General features: G+C 34.9%; 2 protein-coding genes across 3 annotated transcripts; both read right to left on the reverse strand.

Moving 5' to 3' along the window:
* Window positions 1-339: 339 nt before the first annotated feature.
* LOC148199335 (uncharacterized) lies at window positions 340-2,211 on the reverse strand. The gene has a single exon (XM_088112628.1). It carries the CDS (start codon window positions 2,209-2,211, stop codon window positions 340-342), a length of 1,872 nt encoding a protein of 623 aa, XP_087968754.1.
* Window positions 2,212-16,099: 13,888 nt separating this feature from the next.
* LOC124827976 (tryptophan aminotransferase-related protein 4-like) lies at window positions 16,100-20,096 on the reverse strand. 2 transcript variants are annotated; one of them, XM_047301170.2, is made up of 5 exons: window positions 19,669-20,093; window positions 17,247-17,544; window positions 16,864-17,156; window positions 16,481-16,764; window positions 16,100-16,402 (listed from the first exon to the last, which is right to left on the reverse strand). In XM_047301170.2, the coding sequence occupies exons 1-5, from the start codon at window positions 19,953-19,955 to the stop codon at window positions 16,209-16,211; spliced, it is 1,356 nt and encodes a 451-aa protein (XP_047157126.1). In that variant the 5' UTR covers window positions 19,956-20,093; the 3' UTR covers window positions 16,100-16,208. The 2 variants fall into 2 exon arrangements, with proteins under 2 accessions (XP_047157126.1, XP_087967788.1); XM_088111662.1 differs by having other exon boundaries at window positions 16,864-17,544; window positions 19,669-20,096.
* Between the last annotated feature and the right edge of the window lie 4,813 nt (window positions 20,097-24,909).

The raw sequence follows: 24,909 nt of genomic DNA on the forward strand, positions 1-24,909 counted from the left end.
GTTTTATTTCTTTAGAATCTTGCTTCACAAATATCATTAACTCTGGAGAGGGTTCCGGGTCAGTCATAATCATCTTCCATGTTATTGATAGGGTGCTTAAAATTAGGAAAAACATTATTGTCATATCCATGTTATTCGATTTTAAAAAAACATTTAAGACACGAGATGATGATAAAAAACGAAACAAACATGATTTAATGTTAAACCAAATGCAAAAAAAAAAAAAAAAAAAAAAAAAAAAAAGCGTCAACCCTAAAATAGGAACCCCAAGGCTCCGGGCAAAGCAGTGAGGTTAATTAAAAAATGATTACATTTCAATAAGCATCACAGGCAAATTCTTTATCCTTCAGGTCTTTGGTTTGCAAATACATCTTCTTCTTTATCCTTGTGGTATACTTGTAGGAAATTTCTGTCGATCAAATCTTGGAGAATGAGTCTAAACTTGGTACACTCATTAATGGAATGCTCGGATCCTAGATGTACTCCACATGCCTTCTCAAGGTCACCTTTGCTCCTGAGCAAACCCAGTTTTACCAATTTATCAAAAATGATCTCTTTGGAGCTTTGAATTTCACTTACATTCCTTACTAGTTTGTGTCGTCCAACCTCGATGGCATTGGTTGAGGCGTTTCCATGCTCGGCAAGGGGGTTGACCTCAATTCTAGGTTTGTCTTCCTGGAACTTCAACCATCCTGCATCAATTAGCGATTGTACTTTGAACTTAAGACCCATGCACCTTTCAGTCGAATGGCCAATGCTTCCCCCATGAAAATTGCATCTTGCATTTGGATCATAATTATGAGGGTATGGAGGTTGTAAAGGTTTCATGGGACGAATACTGGCCATGCCTTTCTTTAAGAGATGAGGTAACAATTCTGTGTATGTCATAGGAATGGGAGTGAAATTCTTCTCTGGTTCTCTCCTAGGATGAGTGTTCTGACCAACATTCTGATCTGGACCTAAATCGGCTCCAGTGCCCCTGGCATTAGCCTGTTGTGGTTGATAATATCCTGGTTGTCGAGGTCCCATTTGGGGACCAGACACTGTATTATTCACATAAGGAGGATAACTCGGGCTTGGTTGATAGCTATGTGTGGGTGCATGACCTCCCCACATGGGTATTGCTGATGTTGCATGCACTCCCCCTTCTTTCTCTTTCTCTGGATTAAAAATAGATTTCTTCGGAGTGGTGGCTTGAGATATAATTTTCCCACTTTTCAGTCCGATTTCGATTCTTTCGCCTATGATGATGATATCGGCGAAATTGGAAGACACGTTGCCAATCATATGCTCATAAAAAGGTGGTTGTAGTGTGCTTACAAACATTGCAACCATCTCCTTGTCATATAGAGGTGGTTCAACCTGCGTTGCCAGCTCTCTCCATCGTTGTGCGTATTCTTTAAAAGACTCCTCATCTTTCTTTGCCATATGGTGCAATTGTAACCTGTCTGGCGCGACATGCATGTTGTATTTGTATTGTCTTACAAAGGCATCTGCCAAATCTGTCCAAGAATGGATATGAGAGGATTCCAGATGCGTATACCAACTCAACGCTGCTTCAGCCAAACTATCTTGAAAGCAATGAATAAGTAGTTTATCGTCGTATGCGTAGGCAGCCATTTTTCGACAATACATGGTCAAATGGTTCTTAGGGCATGTGTTTCCCTTGTATTTCTCAAATTCTGGCACCTTAAACTTGTGTGGAATGGTCACTCCTGGAGCCAAACTCAACTTTGCCACGTCACCAAACCCGTAACTTTCAAACCCTTCTATGGCTCTCAATCTACCTTCTAGAACTTCGAGTTTATCCTTCGCTCCTTCTACGTTCGCCTGCAAAGCAATATCTTGTGCGACAATTGTGTGGGGAAGCTTGGACGTTTCATTCAGATTTGCCTCAGTTGTATGGATAGGCCCCTGGGTACTAATGGGAAGTACATTGCTGGTTACGGGAAAAGCCAAAGAAGTATGCTCTGCCTCTGAATAATCTCCAATTGGCGGTGTGTAACCTGGTGGTAAACCATACATTGGAAATGTGAATTGTGTGCCCACAGCGTCATGTACTGGAGTGTGAGCATTATCATCAGCCTTTGCAGACGAAGTCTCTCCTGCGGTTTTCATGGCTTTCAACGCTTCTAAAATTTGACCGACTTGATCCTTTAGCTGACTAATATCGGCCTTTATAGTTTCACGTTCCTCTTCCCAATCTTCCATAGCTTTGGAGTTTGCTCGAGTCTTATAAGGATGTCGTGGAAGTTTCGCCGTTGTTTTTTTTCTTAAACTTTATACTGTTTTTATTAACTTAGATTAGATGAAAACGATTTATGCGAAAATGCAGAAATGATGCATGCTAAAAATAAACGAAAATCACAGAAAAGTTGAAAGTGGTAAGGATTTAAAGGACACTGGATAGCAGCGTTGGTGTGTAATATATATGTACCCATGAACGTCAAAGCTGCCCCAGTTTTTAGGCATGGGTTTTGCTCATGATAGGGAACAGGTATGGAAAGGGTTTACTGAAAAAGGATTGCTCCAAATGGTTTGATTTTCTTTTGCATGACTAGTTAGGGAGTTCTCAAATAACACAAACGAGAATAACTTTGGCAAGACAAATATGCTCTAGTATATGGTAGCGTTATTGTTTGTTAGAGTCAATCTCTTTTCTTTTGGGGAAGGCTGGAAAATGAGTGTTTTCAAGCAATGCACACACACATGTCTCAATAGAAAATGCTACTGTTTATATAAAAACGTATAAATTACTAAAAAATGTAATGATTTCCCTTTCTATGTTTATTTTTTTTTTTTGCGAAATGAAAATGATAAAACTTTTTTGAGAAATATTTTTTTTATTTTCCTCTTATCACATTCGCTTGTTTTTTTTCAAGAAATTGAATTTGAAGAAAATTATCAATTGGGCCCAATGGGCTTAAAAAGAAGTTCTTGTTACAATGAAATGAAAATTAAGTTTTCATTTTCATTTTTCCCTTGTGTTTTGAAATTTTGATTTTTTTAAAAAACAATTTTTTCTTAAATAACATGCTGTCAACCTGACTTGTTCAAAAACATTTTTTATTTTTTATTTTTAAGACTCAACATAGGTTAGAAAGAAATGATAATTTTTTTTTGATGAAGAAATATATCTTCCTATTAAATTATGATCGCCTTATTTTCGAAAATCTTAACTTAGATAAGTTGCCCCTGTTTTTTTTATTTTTTTGCTAAAAAGATTGTTTGCGATCACTTTAAGATAGTGCCTCTTATAAACTGATTTTTTTTTTTTTATGGATAAAATGGATGATAGAAAATGATGAAGAAAATTTCATGTTAATAAATGCTTCAAAAAAAAAATGAGTTTTATTAATTCATTTGACTAAAAAGTGTTTATTTTTCCTTATTAATTTATTCATTAAAGCATGATATTTTTGTTCTTGTTTTTTTATTTAAATAAAAACAAGACACATTTATTGTTATGTATAAAGAAAATGACGGAAAATGATAAAAATGTTGCTAATGCATATGATGCATGAAGATGTCTATGCCAAAATAATGATTAAAAGACAACATGTTTTATGTTTTTAAGGTAGGTCCAATGTCCTAAAGTCTAAGCATTGCATATGCAATCTCACATGGAAAGCTTCCTAAACCTAAAATTGAGGCCACCAGAGCTATGGTCCTTTTCACAGCTTTTCCACAACAGTTGAAACGCAACTAGGTGTGAAATTGCATGTAAAGAGAACAGACACTGGCTGGGGTTCTCACGATAGCCAAACTGGAAATAGTCCAGACGTGACACCGCTACACAACCCCTCTAATTCTATGTTACACTCAGACCCAGGTATAAGGTCCCACTCATGATATGCAAAGTAATAATAATAATAATAATGATAAAAACGAGTATAAATAAATTACCAAAATAAATAAAGACAAACATATATAATAAATAAAGGGAAAAGTAAATAAAATAAAATAAAATAAAAACCACATCAATTTTGCACATTTAATTAAGAAGGCCTGATTCTCTAGCGTCCCCAGTGGAGTCGCCATCTGTCGCAACCGGGATCGCGACGGGACGGCGACCCGAAAAACAAACGGGTTTGAGAAAAAGATTCGTGGAGTCGCCACCATAATTTATTATGGAAAAACTATGGAAAACCAAAAAATAAGACATGGTCTGCGAAAAGAGATTTTCAGGTTCGGGAATCGGTTACGCGTAAGGAAGGTGTTAGCACCCTATCGCGCCTGCCCAAAGGCAGTACCTTTAATTAAGTGTATAAAGATTGAAGTGGTTTTTTAAATGTTTAATTTTCCCTAAAAAAAATAATATAAATAAACTATTAAGAGACAAAAATATATTTTTTGTTTTATGAACCCGACAAGATTGACCTTGGTCCTACGTACATCCATTTAATGGACAATCAGGGATCACGTAGTTCTTTATCTAGAAAAAGGTTTGTGAGTTTGTTTAAAAAAATATTATAGATTGATTTGGATTTTTGGAAAGTGAACACGAAAAAAGATTTGGTTTAACAAGATTGATATTTTTTTATTTTAAAGATTTTGTATTTTTTATTTTTAAGAACGGTGGGAAAAAAAAGGAAAGAAACCGACCATATGTCGACGTGTATCTATACTTCAAAAATCATGATTTTTAAAAGAACGTCATTTGTATATAAAAAAAAATAAAACCTTTAGAAAAAACCTTCAAATTGCAACAAAAAGAAAAAAAAGAGGGCGTGAAGATGACGTACCTTTTCAGCTTTCAATACTCTCTAATTCTTCTTTGGTAATTTCTGTTGGCAGAGTTCCTCTAGCATGATAAATTACTTTTCTCTATACTCTCTTATACCTTTTCTATCTCGATTATTCCATAGTGTCTCTCTCTATTTTTTTCTTCCTCCCCTTTCTCTATGGCAGAGTGCGTATTTATATACACACATTGTAATATTATGAAAATCTTGCCTTAATTGTGAATTAATTGACAGTAAAACAAAACAGGGAAAGAAATTGCATGGTTGCCAGAAAACAAAATAAATAATATTCAAAACATTGATTATCATTATTGTCGGAAAATCATAATTTCCTCTTTAAAAGCAACTGATGCAACAAATTATGTTAATATACTATTTTAATTTATTGTTTATAATTATTAGCATAATATTAATTCAAATTTTTACCATATTAAACTAACATTTCAAAAATATTGTAGTAAAGTCATTATTTTATCCCTTTTTACCCACCATTAATTATTATTATCTTATTTTTTTTATTATTTTTAAATATTTACTTACCCGGACGAAATTGGGTGTTGACAGAAAAGCAGCAGATCCAGGCAGTTTTTCTATCCCTTGCATTATAGGGAAGAAAAAGGTAAAGAAAGCTCTCCTTGATTTAGGCTCAAGTGTTAACTTGATGCCTTATTCTCTATTGGAGCAAATTGGCCATGTTGAAATAAAACCTGTAAAGGTTAATCTTGTAATGGCTGATGGATCTTCAAAGGAGCCATGTGGGATTGCAGAAGACATTGTAGTTTGTGTTGGCAAACTTCAGTTCTTGGCAGACTTTGTGGTGATGAAGATGGAAACCGAGAAGATACCTTTTATACTTGGAAGACCGTTTATGAAAACGGCCAGGGCTATCATAGATGTGAATGAAGGTATAGTGGTTCTCCAAGACAGAGAGGAGAGAGTGGTGGTGGATGTCTTCAAAGATGAAACACAAGCAAAGGAGGAAGAAGCCAGTTATAAAGCTGCATTTCGAGATGCACCCATAACTAGAGGTAAAAATAAAAATCTTGAGGTTTCTGATAACCATTGTTTGTATTTTCAGGCACCCAAGGTAGAAGAGATTGGAAAAGGAGAAGAAGTTCCTAGAGACTGGAAAAAATTAAAACTCCAACTTGGCATACCTGTAAGACTCAAGAACAAGTTGTGGGTTATAAAAGGCTTTAAAGAGAAGGAGATGATAGAGATAGAGTCTCCATATTCTAGAGAGTCTAAAACAGTCCAAAGGAAGCAGTTGAAAGGTTGGTGGAAGGACTACATCAATTATAAAGAAGAAGGAACATGAGCTTTAACAGGGTCAAGCTAGTGACGTTAAAGAAGCGCTTGCTGGGAGGCAACCCAGTAGATTTACAAACTTTTGATTTGGTTTTATAATTTGTAATTTGTGAACATTATCCTGGACATTATTTTGTTGAATCTAGCATCTACTGAAGGATGCTATGTGGTCAAGTATCTACTGAAGGATACTAGGTTTGTAACACCTACTGATGGGTGTTGGTGAGAAGATTTTGCACCTACTGATGGGTGCTGGTAAGTTGGAAACACCTACTGATGGGTGTTGGTGGAATTTGGGTCAGGCTCGTGACGTTAAACAAGCGCTACCTGGGAGGCAACCCAGTTGATTGATTGTTTTCTGTTTGTTTATTTTAGTTAGGGTTTGCATAAGCATTTTTAACATTGAATTGCAGGGAACCTATGAGGGGTATGCTAGGAAGGCACGTAGGTCAAGAAAAGAAGGAGAAGGGCACATCAAGAAAGTGCCGCTGAGCGGCAATTACCGCTGAGCGGTACTATCGCAGATGGGCTTAAGTTCCCCTTAGCGGAACCCGAGCCCATTGGGGTATTTTTAAACCCTAAGCTGCGCGTTTTTACATTCTTTCAAGCTCTTCTCTGCACTAAGACTCCCACATATCTCCTCTTAGGTTTCCCACATCTTTTTACTCTTCCCTCTTTAGAAAATTTCTCTTCCACTCACTTTTACACTAGTGTGCTATCAAAGTTTGGGGTTGGAAGAGAGCATTTTAGTTTGGAAGCATTCTCATATCATCTAGCATCTCCACCCAAGTAAGTAAAATGCATTTTGTTCATTCTAGGGTTCTTGAAATTGACTGTGATTGTCAAAGCATGAATATTTAGGGGTTTTGATTTCTATGCATGATTTGATGATATATTTGATGTTTGAACCGATTAAACTGCTTGATTATGAACTGGAAAACTGAAAATTGCATTTGGGTGGAGTTAGGACAGTTTAAAAACAAGATTTGCAAAAATCTGCAGATCACCGCTGAGCGGCATTTACCGCTGAGCGGCACTCTGCCAGATTTGCTTTTTCTGGTTTGTTGCGTGTTTGAATGTGGCACTGGTGGCGCTGAGGGGAAATTCTGGCCCTCAGCGGTGGTTTAGCTTCAAAAGGAGTTTTGTTTTGTATTTACTAATGATTAACATCATGTTCTGTGGTTTTGGATTTATGTTTGAATGCAGGAATGGCATCCTCTTCAGGAAAGAGATTGAAAACCATGGCAACCAAGAGAAAGGAAAAGGAACCAGAGCAGCCCCATAATGGCAGGTTCCTCTCTAGGAAACATGAGAAGCACTTTAGGGTGGTTCAGGACAGGAGACTTCTAATGGAGAGAAAGGTTGGAATGATACCTAACTTTGCTCCTCAATTTGGAGAGCAAGTATTAGGGAATGATTGGGGGAAGCTAGCCACTTATCCATCACCTGCTAACATAGCTGTGGTGAAAGAATTCTACACCAATGCAAAGAAGATTGGTGATTATCCAGCTGAGAATTATTTGGGTTATGTTAGAGGCCATGCTATCAGGTATGATCCTGATTCCATCAATAACTTTCTGGATACTGTGTGGGCTGGTGAGCAATGCCAGTTTGCTCTTAGCATGGAGGAAGGTGCTGACTTTGAGGATGTTGAGAGAGTATTGTGCATACCTGGAGGACACTTCCAAAGGAATAGATCTGGCTCAGTGGTTAATATTAGGAGGACAGATTTGACTCCTCTTGCAAAGTATTGGATGGCATTTTCTCATGCCAACATTCAGCCATGTTCACATGTGTCAGATATTACTCTCAGCAGGGCACTCTTCATCTACTGTGCTATCAGAAACTTGAATGTTAATATTGGGCAGGTGATAGCTGATGAGATTAGTGTGTGTGCTAACACCTCAAACAACAAAGCACCACTGGGACATCCTTCTTTGATCACTCACCTTTGCAAGCTAGCTGGGGTGGACACTTCTGTTCCACCATTTGAGAGGCCAAGAAAAGCTATAGATGAGGCCTATTACAGACAGTACTGTGGAGGTGAGGAGGCAGCTCAGCCAGTGCCACCACGCCAGGCTCGTAGAGAGAGAAGGCCAGCACAGAGTAGGACTTCTGCTGATACTCATGAGGCAGAACCATTCCAGATGAGGGACATGTATATGTCTCTTATAGGTGCTCAGTTGCAGTCCATCCACAGAGGGCAGGTGGCCACGGCTGAGATGATAGTGGGGATGTATGATACCCCTCCAGCACACAGGTGGACTATGGATGAATTCCATAATGTGGTAGCTTGGCCAGAAGAACCATGGCATGGAGGAGCTGAAGAAGCTGAAGCTTCAGCCCGAGACATGGATGAAGATGAAGCTGAGGAGGAGGATGCATTTGATGAAGATGATGATGAAGAGGAAGAGGAAGATACAGAGAGCTCGGACTGATGAGGAGCTGAGATAGCATTTACTGATGAATGCTATCATATGATTATGCTTTTGTGGTTTAAGTTTTTTGAACTTATTTGTTTTTGTTTTTAGATTAGGGTTTGATGTACTCTATTTAACACCTGGTTTGTTATGATGGTTTGCTATTAACTGTGATTGTGTGATAAGTAATGCTTGATGATGCTTATTGATTGATTGATGTTGAGATGATGTGCACATTAAAATGCTTATACAGGTGATTCACAAGCTTTGTGAACAAATGCATAATATCATGATTGTGATTGTGAAATTAAGCAGGATGTGCATGTAAAATGTGAATGAGCTTATATGTGAGGTTTTGAGCTCCAGAGTGGTTATTGTTGAATGCTATTACTTTGAAAGCATGAATGACTTTGCCCAGGTTTTCTATGATTGAATCAATTGCTTGTTTTGCATCATATGATCAAAGGCCGTGTTTTGAAACCCTTTTTATTGGCCAAATTCATAAAGTTAGCCTTCTAAAAGAGAACACGTTGTGTTCTATCCTTTGAACCCTTAGCCTTAAATATACACTGAACACCCTTGATTGAAAATCTTTACCTTGAGTTAAGTAGAAGATCTTGTGTGGTATTGTTAAATGTTCAAGTTTGGGGTTATTAGGGAAACATGAAAAAGGAAAAAGCATTGAGCTAAGAGCTAAAAAGTAAGAATATGCAAAGAAAAGAAAAGAAAAAGAAGCAAAGCTCAATGCAAATGCAAAAGCAAAGGCAAAAGAAAGTTGGGAATGAATAAGAAGATTGTGTTGTTATGATTCTCTTAACTCAAGGATTTTGTGATCCAGAAAAACCAATTTTCTTGTTAGCCCAGCCACATTATAAGCCATTGAAAAGTCCTATGCTTGTGAATGTATTTGATTGTGGTTAAATGAAAGGCAAAGTTGATTCATGTGACATTGTGATAGTGGAGTGAATGAGTGAAACACTTTACCTCTTATACACTTGTGTGTTGAGTGAAACACTTTACCTAGTGAGGAAATATTCCATAAGCACATGAACATCCATGCTTAATTGATTGATCATTCATGAAAAATAACATTTGTTGGAATTTAAATGACTTTGTGAACACTAAAGCATGTGCACATCTTGATTGAACTCTTGGTCTTAAGTTTGAGTGAAGTTATTACTTATCTTGAAAAGAGGATTTTGAATGAGTGAACCATCATATGAATTGGTTGGAGATGGAGTTACATTTTATTTGCTTGAGGACAAGCAAAGTTCTAAGTTTGGGGTTGTGATAACAGTTGAAAAACTGTTATTTTCATGCTTAAAGTTGATACTAAAAGCAACCTTTAGACTTAGAAACTAGCTTGAAATCATGCCTTTTGTTTATATTTTCAGAAATAAGAGAGCTGGACAGGTTTATGCTTGATTTAAGTGTTCTTGTGCAGGTTTTGAGGTGAATTTGGTGAAAGAAGTGAAGAATAAGAGAGAGGACATTAGAAAAGACAAGAAAGAGTGCAAAAAGGAGAAGTCGAAGGCACCGCTCAGCGGCAAACTACCGCTGAGCGGCACTCAAGAGGTGGCGTTGGAACCGCTGAGGGGCAAATGGCCGCTGAGGGGAAGAAAGAAGACGCGTAACCACCGCTGAGCGGTAAATGGCGCTGAGCGGCACTTTTTGGGCTTGGGCTTTTGTAATCTTTTGTAACTCTAGATTAGTATATAAGGGCTTGCACGTCCTTTAGTTAGAGATCTTTGGCAGAAACGAGGCAAACACTCTCTCTTTCACCCCTTTGAAGGAGGATCTTGGATGCTCAGGCTACCTCTTCACCTTTATTGGGTTTATTCTTTCATACTTTCATTGTAATTCATCTAGGTTCACCATGAATATGGTGAACTAAACCTTGTATGTTTGTTGGGGAATCAAAGTAATCTCTTGAAGCTCTCATATATGGATTTGTTGAGTACATCTTTGAATTAAGACATATGCTTTCTTTCATCATTAGTTAGGGTTTTTCCTCTTTGCTCAATGCTTGCATTGTTTAACTCATTCTAATGCATGATTATTGGTTTTGTTGATACGGACACGTACGGGGAAATCTAGATCCGGGGAATTTCTCCCAATATTATACTGACAATATTATATTGGTTGCCTTTAAGCTCCTACACTCATGAACTAATCATTAGGAATGCTAGGAATTGTATGAACTATTTGATTAGGGAGAAGCCATCTAGAATGGTACATTAGAGAGTGGCATTAACAATGATGATTTGAATGTTGAATTCCTAAAATATATGAGAGTGGATGAGATGAAATTGACCCCCAACAACATATTCATTCATATATTTCCTTGAAAGTGTTTATCTTTTGTCTTTGTCATTGATCAATTCATGCATACATATTTAATTTTCGTCTTTGCATATTAAACTTCAATTATTGTGTTCTTAAGTCTTAGCTAATCAACAAATCACATAACTAAACTAGGCCGTGAGTCCTTTGGGAGAACGATACTTGGTCTTACCAAGTTTATTACTTGAAACGATTCGGTCATACTTGCCGATTGTGAAACAAGTTTGTGACATCATATTTTGGTGCTTACAAATTTGTCCATCATGCAACACGAACAGGATGCATGTTTGACCATTCAATGTGTGAGGCATGAAGCCAGCCAACAAGAACATCCTCATCACAACTTACATGTCCTCACGTTCGCAAGGTATCACACCACGAGACGGTCCACCCCCCACCTGCCACAGGCAAGCAAGCAAATGAAAACATCAAGTGACGCAACGCCAAGCATCGCTAGGCATGAAATGGGAACAATCAAAATAATAAGGATTGCTACACGATCGCCTGCCTGGTCGGGGCTGAGCCAGGACTTTCGGAAATGACCCTCTCCCAAAACCCTTCTGACCGAGGCCAAAAGATCCATCACAAACGTGGTGGAAGGTTTAATCTTCGGTCCGAATAGCGTGCGAGAAAACCACACAAAAGACACGCACTTTTACCTATCCGGGGTCGTGAAGTTCCATGACCTGCTGTCATTTCCACAGCCGGGCCACTTTCCTAATCAACCATGGAGCGGCGCAATGACGCACCATTGCCTGGGTAGAGATCAAAAAACGGTGTGAGGAGACCCGAAGGCACCACTCTCGCACACCAGCCAAAGTGAGTCAAGCTGGCGTGAAGAGTTGCTGCCCCCTATAAGGAGTTATTTTGCAAAAGGGAAATTTGTACAAGTAGATACACTTTTTGTGAGCAGACATAAGTCCATATCTCGAGCTACACAACGAATTTGGACGAGATTTTATGCAAGGGTCCTTAGAAAAATTGTATCTCCTACCTCACTAAGTGTCATAACTTTTCTCCAACAGGAAGTATTTTTTTTAATTTTTTGAAAACCCTAAAACCCGTAAAATCGGGAAAAATGGAAAAGTGCATCTAGAGGTCGAGTTTTGAGCTGATTTTTTCCAGTCCACTTCATACCAACATAAGTAAGATTGCCTCCAAATTTCATTCAATCCGCTCGCGAGAATTTGTTTTTATGTCATTTTTACAAAACGGCTAAACTTCAAAAATTTTGAACTATGTCAAGATGGTTTGGTTTTGCAACCAAACCTTCATATCATTGTTTTGGGACCATTTGAAGTGTTTTCCAACCCATAAGTCTCAAAAATCAAGACTTTAAAAAAATCACAAATTTTGGCTCCAAGCACCATGCACCACAAACTTAGCCAAGTTTCACCACCAAATTTGGCTACCTTTAAAACCAACAAAAAAGAAAAGATTCTTGCACCAATATTTTTACGGTAGTATTTTGGTGATATAAACAGGGCATTCGAACCATCAAACCCCAAAAACTAACACTTCGAAAATTTCCCAAAACTTGGCACCATGCATCACAAACTTAGCCAAGTTTCACCACCAAAATTGGCTAGCTTCAAAACCAAAGAAAATGAAAATTTTCTTGCACCAAGATTTTTACAGTAGCATTTTGGTGATATAAAGAGGGCATTCCAACCATCAAACCCCAAAAACCAACACTTTGAAAATTTCTCAAAACTTGGCACCATGCACCACAAACTTAGCCAAGTTTCACCACCAAACTTGGCTACCTTCAAAACCAACTAAAATGAAAAACTTCTTGCACCAAGATTTTTACAATAGCATTTTGGTGATATAAAGAGGGCATTCCAACCATCAAACACAAAAACCAACACTTTGAAAATTTCCCAAAACTAGGCACCATGCACCACAAACTTAGCCAAGTTTCACCACCAAAATTGGCTAGCTTCAAAACCAACCAAAATGAAAATTTTCTTGCACCAAGATTTTTACAGTAGCATTTTGGTGATATGAAGAGGGCATTCTAACCATCAAACCCCAAAAACCAACACTTTGAAAATTTCCCAAAACTTGGCAACGATGCACCACAAACTTAGCCAAGTTTCACCACCAAACTTGGCTAACTCCAAACCAACCAAAATGAAAATTTTCTTGCACCAAGAATTTTACAGTAGCATTTTGGTGATATAAAGAGGGCATTCCAACCATCAAACCCCAAAAACCAACACTTTGAAAATTTCCCAAAACTTGGCACCATGCACCACAAACTTAGCCAAGTTTCACCACCAAACTTGGCTAGCTTAAAAATCCACCACAATGAAAAATTTCTTACACCAAGATTTTTACAGTATCATTTTAGTGATTTAAAGAGGGCATTTCAACCATCAAAACCCAAAAACCAACACTTTGAAAATTTCCCAAAACTTGGCACCTGCACCACAAACTTAGCCAAGTTTCACCACCAAAGTTGGCTACCTTCAAAACCAACCAAAATGAAAAATTTCTTGCACCAAGATTTTTACAGTAGCATTTTGATGATGTAATAAAGAGGGCATTCCAACCATCAAACCCGTAAAACCAACACTTTGAAAATTTTCGAAAACTTTACACCATGCGCCACAAACTTAGCGAAGTTTCACCACCAAACTTGGCTACCTTCAAAACCAACCAAAATGAAAATTTTCTTGCACCAAGATTTTTAAAGTAGCATTTTGGTGATATAAAGAGGGCATTCCAACCATCAAACCCCAAAATCCAACACTCTGAAAATTTCCCAAAACTTGGCACCATGCACCACAAACTTAGCCAAGTTTCACCACCAAACTTGGCTAGCTTCAAAATCCACCAAAATGAAAAATTTCTTGAACCAAGATTTTTACAGTTGCATTTTGGTGATATAAAGAGGGCATTCCAACCATCAAACCCCAAAAACCAACACTTTGAAAATTTCCCAAAACTAGACACCAAGCACCAACTTAGCCAACTTTCACCACCAAACTTGGCTAGCTTCAAAACCAAACAAAATGAAATATTTCTTGCACCAAGATTTTTACAGTAGCATTTTGGTGATATAAAGAGTGAATTCCAACCATCAAACCCCAAAATCCAACACTTTGAAAATTTCCCAAAACTTGGCACCAAGCACCAACTTAGCCAACTTTCACCACGTAACTTGGCTAGCTTCAAAACCCACCAGAATGAAAAATTTCTTGCACCATGATTTTTACAGTAGCCTTTTGGTGATATAAAGAGGGCATTGCAACCATGAAAACCCAAAAACCAACGAGTCCCCGACAACAGTTAAGAATCACACAAATAGAATAGTTATACCACGAGTCTCCGGCAACGGCACCAAAAACTTTATGAACAAATTTTTGATCCTTGAAAATGGAGTCAAAAACTTGTTAAGACCTCAGTAAGTGTAACTGAATCGTATAAAGTAATAATAAATGGTAAGACCAAGTATGGTTTCCCAAGAGACTCACGGCACTAAACAGTTATGTGATTACTCAACTAATTAAGACTCTAAAGAAAATATTTTGGGATTTTTGAATGCGAATGCAATAAAATAAACATGAATGCAATTTGATCAATTGAGGCTAAACAGAAGAATGAATGAATGAAGTTGATGATATTGTTGTTGGGGTTTAGATTTCACCTAATTTACTCTCATGTATTTATGAATTCGTCTTTCTTTTCATTAATGCTAATGTCACTCTCTAAATTACCTTAAACCCGATGTCTCGGCGAAGAAAGCCTAATCATAATCACTAGTTTACAATGTCTTTTGTCTCCCTAGCAATTAATCATTCATTATAGTGAACAGAAGTTTACAGACAACCAACCATCATACTCCTATGTCTAGGTTTATATTACTGTTGGGAGAGATTCCCCAGATCTAGATTTCATCGTATGTGTCCATATTGACAAAACCAATAATCATGACATCGAATGAGTTAAACAATGCATGCTTTGAGCAAAGAGAAAAAACCCTAACAATTAATGAAAGAAAGCATGTATCTTATAAAAGATCTTGAAGAACAAATTTAATACATGAGAGTTTAAGAAGGTTACATCTTTCCCAACAACAATAAGGGTTAGCCCTCCGTCATCATGGAAGAACTAGATGGGGAATGAAAGAATGAAAGAGATAGAAAAACCCTAGAAAGAGAAGAGGAGAGTCGTCACCATCTCCAAATCTACCCCCAAGGGGTGAAAAGTGTGTTTCTGTGCTTAAGCCATCAAAAGATACAAAACCTAAGGCGTGCAAGTCCTTAAATAGAACATAAAAATAATAGAAAATCGGTCCAAGCCCATAAAAATCACAGAAAACAGGTCCAAGCCCATAAATTTGGCACTCAGCGGTGATTTCGGTTCAAAACTACCGCTCAACGGAAATTACCGCTCAACATAACTTTTTCTACACTTTGGTTGACTTTTCTGCATTCTGGTTGACTAGTTGACTTTTCTGCATTTTGGTTGACTGTTGACTTTTCTGGTTCTAGTTGACTTTTCTGCATTCTAACCATTTTGTACTTTAACTCTTCTTTCAAATCATTCCAATAACCTACAAAATCAAGGGAATCTAGTACAAAACCATTAAATTCATCTTCACAAAAATAAAGCAAAAACATGAGTTGAAGCAAGCTTCTAAGTTAAAAAGGATGTTTTAATATCAAAATTAAGTATAAAAATAACGGTTTTTCAACCGTTATCAAACCTCCTTATTAATTATATTTTGGATTCATTAATATACACTTCGGAGTCCGCTCTACTTTATTAATTATGTTTTGTAGTTAAAACTTACTTAACTTATTTTTTTTTTTTCATATAATAGCAAATTCATTGCAAAAATCCTAAACCAAAAAAGAAGCAATGTGTATCTACAAATTATCCTTTGGATGCATTAATAGAAATTGTTAACACCATACATGAACACCCGATGATTATGATGTATGATTGGTAATATTATAAGACATGGCACAAAGGGAAAGAGGATACATTTCTTTTGTTTGTGAAAGGAAACGCCTACAACGATAAACATATATGTTTTCTATTATATGTTTTGGAATATATTAAATGATCTATGTTTGTAATTTCATTGTTTTTTATTTATAAAAGTGTTAGATTACTTAATATCTTCTTATATTCAATCAATTATTTTTTTCGTAATAAAAAAAAAACAAGACTAAATGTATATAAAAGACATTTTTTTATATAAACACTAATGAAATTGGTAAACATTCTTCTTTTGACAATCTATACCATTGTACTATATACATTAGATAACATGATAAATTTGATTATCGTATTACTCAATTCTTACAATCTGGAAACAATGTTTTATTTATTTAGGCACCACACAAAGATAGTAATGTTTACAATATTTGGGATACTATTGTTTAGCAACAAGGGTATTGAGCTTGTTTATGAGTATATCAAAGTCATCTTTGCTTCTAATGAGACTGAGACGCACGTAATGATTATCAGCACTATATAGGCTTCCTTCACGACCACTGATGCCAGCTGCTTCAAGGATTTCATAGCAGTTTTTGTCTTCTTCTCTCTCACACTTCAACCAAGCATAAGCTGACAAATTCAACCCAAATTGTTAGCTAAAACAAACGAAAACTTTCACTTCATGTCATGATAATAATTGACGTTTACCTGGTGAGAGGTCTCTTTCCCTTTTGAAGAAGGTGCAGTATTGGGAAGACAGTTTCTGCAGAGAAAAGCGTTTTGATTTAGATATGGTTTCTTTCAACTTTGTCCAACGATGTCTCATGGTTGAATAAGCAAATTTGAATATCTCTTTTCCATCATCTCCTTCAAGAACAACATCGAAAAGCTTTAAAGCTCTCAGCTGAGCCTCACGGGAAACTCCCATGGTGTTCATATCCAAATACGTCAACATCTTTTCATACACTGCTTCATCTTTTATTATTGCCCATCTGTTAAAACATCACAGTGATTAGCCATTAGCAAAAAGTTTATCATTTTCATTGGATTAATTTATATAACTGTTGATGAATATATAATAAATATCTCACCCGAATCTGCTCCCAGCATGACCTGTGAGCTTGGAAATGGTGAAGATCATAAGATCATCATCAGCTGGTGAAGGAATGGCAGTGTAATGTGGCCAGTAATAGGCACGATCATTGATTTGTTTTACATTATCTCCTTCAAGAACTCCCTTAGTCAGCTTTCCATCAGGATTGTTTGGTGAAGTAACAAACTCAATGAATGTAGAGCTGCTATCTGTCTTGTTTATCCACGAGGATGTGCTTCCTTCATAACTAAAATTCCTAGCATTGAAATATTCTGTCTGTGTTCTATACACCTGCAAAATGTTTGTTGAAATGTGAGGACAAAGCTCCAATTTTAATACGTAGAAATTTTGTTGAAATAAGTGTTGAATGGAACTACTTACAGGGTAATACGGTGGTGTGGCTACCACTTTTGCTGGAGAATGTGAAGAGGTATCGGGAGAAAAGGCATAAACAGCAGCATTTAGGAGTTGAGTTGAGCCACTTCCAAATACAATGTATTTTCCTTCAGTGATTGCGTTTCCAACTATGGCATGAACCTTTTTGATATGTTCCACCAATAGTTGTGAGATGTATGATCCATCACTGTAAAAATAACCCATTCTGTGCCACCCTGATACTAATATCGCACTGCTTGCAGCATGTCTCATCCAAAACGGCTCCAAAAAGTATGGATCTCCACTGCAGTTAACATTCAATGAATTTTTACCTCTCACCTTGTGTAGGAATTTAGTGGATATTTTCTATGTAAATTTTTTTTATTAGTCAAGTTTTAAATGTTTATAAAATAAATTAAGTTTTGAGTACCTTATAAACGTAGATGTTTTTATTAAATCTCTATTAAAAAATTTGTATTCTAATGAGGGTTTGAAATATTTCATTTTGCTTAAGTATCTTATCGTTTGATTTTACATCAACGAGATAACATAGTTATTTTTTCCATTTTCTTATTTCTAAGATGTCAATCAACTTGCATCTTCTTCTTCAATATTTTTCAACCCATAAGTTGTTGACCAATAAATTAGAGAAGATTAGTGAGGGCAAAAAAAACGAATTAATCAATGAGTTGAAAACGAGAGCACTCAACTTAATGATTTTTTCTTATTGAAAACTCAATTAAAAATATTTAAACTTATTATATATTTAGGATTTAATTAAGTTTTCTTTTATAATTTATCATTTATATGTTATGACGTGATCGGCTTGTATCACCAAATAAATAATTTATTAAAAACTGTAGAGATGTCAAAACGGGTCACCTGACCCGATCCGGTCCGACCCACCACAGGTTAGTGGGTAAACAGGTTGGCTCACTGGCTCACTTAATTATAATTTTTTTTAAATAAAAAAAATTACAAACTTTCTATAATTTAAATTTAAACAAATTTTATTCCCAAATTTCACTCCCAATTTAATTAATTTTGAAAATAATAAACTTAAATAATTTTTTCAAGCAAAAACAAAATAATAAATATTTTTTATAAAATTAAAATTAAATTTTAATAAAGTAAAATTAGGTAGGTGGATTGGTGGGCCAACCCGGCACACCACGAGTTCAACCCCCATGAGTTAGGTTTAAATGAGCCGGGTTGAAATCTGACTCGCATAAAAAAGTACAATATTTTCAAACCCAACCCGGCTTAAACCTGTGGTGGGGTGGGTTGACCTATAGATTATTACCCATTTTGACCGCTCTAAAAAAATGGTCAGTGATAAATATGACTAGTTATCAATTATTTTGTAAATTAATATATTTTATTAAAGGAATATAATCCTTGGCATATGTTAATTAAAAAAATGAATAAACTAACAAATTAGTATTTTATTATATCTTTTTCTTACTAAAATTTTTCAGATTCTTATTTTAAGTTTCTAATCCAAATTTTATTGTTTAACAATTTTCGGAGTTTGCTATCAAGGAATATATTAACTGAGGAAATAAAAATGATTAACTCAGCGACTTCTCGTGTCATGACAGGAACATTGTAATTTCTTAGTAATATACGTTTTAATATCTTAATTATTTATCACAATCAACTTATTTGAATATATGACAGTTTATTGAAAAATCTCCACGAAGCTACCTTCTTAGACATTTAAATAACGTGACAAACAAGACTTCCAACATATAGTTACCATCAGTGTTGTCATACTTGAACAGTCAACATGGATACAATAAAAAGCTATGAACAGTCAACATTAGGGTTAAGACTAAAAACAAAATTCTCAAAAGAGTTTCAAAACCAAAAATATTGAATATTTCGGATTGGTTTGATGTAGAGTTATAAACTTCAGAGAAGTAATATTTTATTAACCAAATACTGCCTTGGCACAACTTCCTACATATATAGATAGGTAAAAATATCAATTGTGCAACACAACTATCAATTACTCATATATATATCTATCTATCTATATATATATATATATATATATATATCAATTGTGTAGACTACTGTTACAAAACAGTGTATAGATTTCCAGAAATTTTTGTAAATATCTTACAAAGTAAATAAATATATATATATTTCGTCGCTGGATTTTATAATATATGTAAAACATGATCTCCAGGGAGTATTTTTTATGTGACCAATATAGTTTTATAATAGGCTATAATATAATCTTCACTTCTCGTTTTACATTAGTTTCATAAACTACACAATCAAAATAAATATAATTTTTTTAAAATAGTTAAAGAGCAAAAACCATATTTAATAAGAAAAGAAAAAAAAAACTATTACAAAACTGAGACCATAAGTTGAAGTAATAGCAGTTAGTATATTGAATTTTGTCAGAAGGATTTACCTTCCAGCATTGGCAGAGCAATTAGACAAAAGCTTGGAGCAATCAGATCCAGTGTAGCATGGATTGCACTCACAAACTGGTTGATGGCCTTTAAGAACAAGACCATCTAAGTATGCTCTTCCATGTCCTGAACATTCTATGGCTGCCACAGCCTCAGCTTCTTCTGCAGCTTCTTTGCTCCACTTGTATTCCCATTCTCCTCTGCAAACAATCATGTTTGAGCCACACAGCACAAACATCAATGTCACAATGAATGATAAATTCATTGGACGTGTTTTTCTGGCCATTCTCTGTACGTACTTCTTTCTTATGAAATGATTATATTCATGCAGTTTCTGAGTTCAACTTTGAGGTTTCTGAAACAAAGTGGCTTATGCCATGCATTTATATAGCTAGAGATAAAGCCTACATCTTTGAACATTGGCTTTTCAAAGTGAAGGATAAATAAGGACTCGGTAAGAAGAGAGAGTTTATTAAGTGTACGCATCTTTGAACAGAAAATTAAGACAGCTGATTTAAGAAAAGAGGACATATATATTTAATATATACCACTGAAAACTACTGTACATATTCACTATTATTTTATTGTAGTAATTTAAAATTATAAAAATTATTATTTTTATATTTTTATTATAGGTAATTTTTTTATTGTATAATACTTTATTTATTATGAGTAATTATTTGAATTTTTAAAATATATTAAAATTCAAATTGAAAAATAATATTTTTATTATAAGTAAGTATTTAGATTTAAAAAGGTAATTGTTAAAAAAATTAAAAAATAATACGAACACAAAAAAGTGAATCTTAATAATATATATATATATAATACAAAAATTCTTTCACAATAAAATTATGTAACATCCCAAAAATACAATCTAAAATTATATAATAGAATAATTACATTGAATAATATTACAGATCAACCTTGCATTAATAGAGAAATGTAAGTTTGTGGCCGAACGACCTTACAGAAAAACAAGAAAGTTAAAACTGTACAAGATAAGCAATCCTGACCGAACGGTTTACAAAAGGCCTATACCGGACGGTCATACAAAAGAAAAAGAAAAAGATGATTGAGCGATCATCTCATAACTAAACTAAAAATACTAATCGAACGGTTCTACTATTCGGTCTTAACTTCTACATCAACTAAATTTTCTTCTTCCAGTGCTTCTTCTAGCTGCTTGTCTCCTTCTGCTCACATCCACAAGGATGATCATTGCAACAGAAAGACAACCGAACGTACAAAAAGAGACAAGACAAAAAATAGGGTAAGCTTATGTAATTCAATTCATGTATAAACATATATTTCACACAATCAACCAAATAAGATAATTCATCACTCGTTCATGCAAAGCCTGATACTAGACTCTGACTGTCCAGACTATATGAATTATGTGTAGCTACGACGTTCGTGCACCCGGGTGATGTAGTAACTGGGATACCCTCAACAGTTGCCACCCGAGGTTAGTCCTATCTATCCAAATTAACCATAAGGACTAGGACCTCCTGTCGTTCCCACACATGACTTACCTTCCTCTACGTGAGGACGAGTAATCACGGAACATCAAGATGAACCGCTAGCTTAGCATGCCCATATTCATACTTTACCAAATTCCAATATCCATTCATGAGATATTCCTCCCCGGAATACTCGTTCATAATCATACTCATTTCATCTACATCATATTCCATCATCTTTCATTTTCAAACTTCAACTTTAACGAAGATCCATTAGGATACCAAATACCGAACGTAAAAATTCAACCCCTAACGAGCCCGAACACTTGAACTGAGACCGAGAGGTTTCCAGTTCCAGAACATATCACAACCGAGAGAGAATTACTATCGGGATTGGGAAGAAACCAAGTTCAATAATATTTCTCAAGATTAAAATGATCGAACGTTATTTACAAAGTGAGTCAATTTAATGAAATGACCCATGAGCGTTTAGACTGAACACCTTAAAGCCTAGACCGAGTACTAAGAATCTAGGCTGAAACCAATGGAGACAGACACTACAAGACCTTCAAATAATAGTACTTAAAAGAATCATATGAAGAAACCGAACGCTATAAATACTTAGCTTATTTATGAGTTTATCATTAAGGAAACCGAATGTCAGTCTAAGACCAAGCACGGTAGAGAGTGAACACAATTAAGTTTGGACGAACGCTCTTATCATCAAGATAGAGTACAGAAAAGAGAATGAGCGCTTGGTGTAAGACCCAGCACTAAATAGTACGAGCGCTTGATGAAAGACCTATGAGTAAATAGTACGATCACTTGGTGAAATACCTAACACTAAATCGTACGAGCGCTTGATAGATATAAGATATTATTTAATTAATGTTCAAGAATGAACGAACATACTACTACATATAGATATACTTAAATTTATATCAGAATACCAAGGAAAGAATATCCTTGGTGGAACGTCTGTACACAAATTGTACTAGACGAAGACGGTCGTCCTCAACATAAATTCCTTCCAAATGAAAGAGTCCAGTTCTAAATGAGTCCCAGAGAAAAATCGAACGGTCAAAGACCATTCAGTAACGAACATACATTATCATAGGGATTTTCATACTTAGAATTATTTATCTTCAAAATTTCATACATCCATATCATATTAAATTTCCATACTTCATACAATCAAAATATAGCAACAATCATATTTCATATTAATTCAACAACTCAACGAATGTACATGCAATACAAGCAACATACAAATTAAATTATATAAGTTTCCTTTACCTCTAATGTGACCGAACGCTCACAGCTTGTATAGAATAGCTCACCACCAGAAATCTTAGAATCCTACGGTTTATGCTTTATGAAACTAAACCAAACAAAAGGCCAGAAAGGTGCTCAGAATGAGATGATAAACTCATACAACCATAACTTGGCTTGCATGTGTCAGAAAACATACAACTAAGAGAAGAGAAAAACTTACCAGTTCAGAACTCAAAACCGATCGACACAAACTACAGCTCTTGACACCAGAGAAGTAGAAATGGTGTCTGGGTGATGATCAGAGGAAGAAACAGTGAGGCTTTCTTAGAGAGAAGATAAAGGAGATGTAGAGATAAGGAGAGAGAATGGAGTTTTTCAGAAATTTGGGAAGGAGGGTGCATGCAGATAGTGGCGTGAAATTCTGAAAATCAGAGTTTTCCTTCCAACGTCAAACGAACGTCCACTCAGGTGTTTACACCTGCCTTCCACCATCTGAGTGAGCCCCTCTTGACACATGAATTCCACTAAAACGAACCCTGAATGGATTTTTAATGGTTGTTACAAATTACAAATATTATATATATATATATATATATATATATATATGTGTGTGTGTGTGTGTGATATTAACGGAAACACTTGACTAAATTATTATTTAGTATGGACGTAGACAGTGTAACATTAAAAAAGGTAGAAAATAAACAAATTCATAAGATTATACTATATATATTTTGATTTCCGTGTGTGATCTCTGATTGAATTATCGACTTTCCGTCATTATATTTAGTATTTTAATTTAGATATGTAAAGTGATTAATTTGAAAATGCTTTTAACATATTAAATAAATATATGTATTATTACTCAAATTTGAGTATTCACTTTTATGGTTGGGATATTAAAATTAGTAACTGTTAGGTATAATTAATTGTTGTAGAACAGAACTATATTTAATGTATTAATGAAAATTTTTAATATGATTAATTGAGTTCTTAATTAACTGAATTTAAGTTAATTAAATTTTGTTACACGAACAATTAGTATAAAATTGAAATTCAAACCAACAAAATTGGGACCACTATTGACCCTTCCACAACAAGTGGAACTTCTATGAGTGACAAGAAGTTGAGGTTTGATAGATTCATCCCTCAAGATGTAATTGAATTGCAAACGATATTATATTTCAATTCGGAGAATATCATAGATCACAGTCGACAATGGATTCGGGTAATTCGACACATCTGTCTATTTTATTTTTTGAAATTTTTTATTATGTCTAACGAGTAAAATAATGAAGTGAAAATAAATATCATGTAAAAGTTTATCATATCAAAAAGTAACACGCAGATGCTCTCTTAAATCAATATATTTCTATTTTATTTTAAATTAAAAAAAATTGAATTGAATTTGCAATTAATAATCAAGATAAACATATTGATTTTAACATCGTCAATAAAATAATACAAAAATATTTTATCTTAAATAATATTTACTCAGATAAATTTTTAAAAGTTATATTTCCGATTACAATGTCTTCAAATCTTTACTTATTATACATATTTTATTATTCCTCAATAATAACTTAGGTTATGCTTTTATGTTTATTTATCATAACGAAAATAATATAAATATTGAAAATTAGAAATATAAATAAATAAATAAATTAGTACATAACTAATTGTAAAATCCCAGAAAATGATATTTTAAAAATGGTGGTAGTCTAAAAATAGTGAGACTCGGGTTATTTTAATATTACAGAGTTTTATTATTATAAATAATTTTGTTATAAATGAGTTTCATTACTTTAAAACTCTTCTTTATAAGAGTTCTAACTCCTGAGTCATCTCTTTGACGATCAGGAGGTGCCTAATCGATCGCAACGATGAGGTCTACATTCCCATCCGATAAGTTTCTGTAATAGAGCAAGTAAGTTTCAGCTCCTTTTTTCTCTTCGCTCTTTAATCAAGTCAATGCATAGAAGTTTCCATTACATGTGTATCTTTGAGCTTTTCTTTGATATCTTGGTAAATCTAAAGTCCTAAGGACTCTTTCCTTTTTCAATTTGATGTTTCATAGGTGTTTCTAGACTTTTCTTGCATTTCAAGCAATCGATGAGATATTCTTAGAGTTTGGTAGTTTCTTGTGAGGTAAGAAAAGCTAGAATTCTTGCTTTAAGTTTGTCTTGTATCGTAAATTTGGTATTTTTATGAATTATGAATGATTTTGAGAAATTAGTATGATTGAGTTTATACTATGTATGTTTAATTGATGATTTTGATAGTATGATATGGAGTATAATTGGAATAGTGTGATTGTGATGTTTCCACTGTTATGATGGTGTTTTTGGAGTGTTATTGTGGTTTGAATATGATTTTAAAGCATTTGGAGTAAGAGTCAAATACTTGGGTTTTAAGCTGAAAAAGTGAGGTTTGATGAGTGAGTTTGAGAAATAAGTATTGGAGTGAGAAGGAAACTAGTTTACCACTGTTATGAGCTTATTTAAG

Source organism: Vigna umbellata, chromosome 4 (assembly GCF_029865625.1).
Source record: "Vigna umbellata cultivar VRB3 chromosome 4, Vumbellata_1.0, whole genome shotgun sequence".
NCBI lineage: Eukaryota > Viridiplantae > Streptophyta > Magnoliopsida > Fabales > Fabaceae > Vigna > Vigna umbellata.

Coding starts and splice junctions, on each gene's coding strand:
- LOC124827976 (XM_088111662.1), bottom strand. CDS start 19,955: ATGGCCAGAAAAACACGTCCAATGAATTTATCATTCATTGTGACATTG. Junction 17,545..19,668: donor TGCTCTGCCAATGCTGGAAG/GTAAATCCTTCT, acceptor TGTTAACTGCAG/TGGAGATCCATACTTTTTGG. Junction 16,403..16,480: donor GGAAAGAGACCTCTCACCAG/GTAAACGTCAAT, acceptor TGAATTTGTCAG/CTTATGCTTGGTTGAAGTGT.
- LOC148199335 (XM_088112628.1), bottom strand. CDS start 2,211: ATGGAAGATTGGGAAGAGGAACGTGAAACTATAAAGGCCGATATTAGT.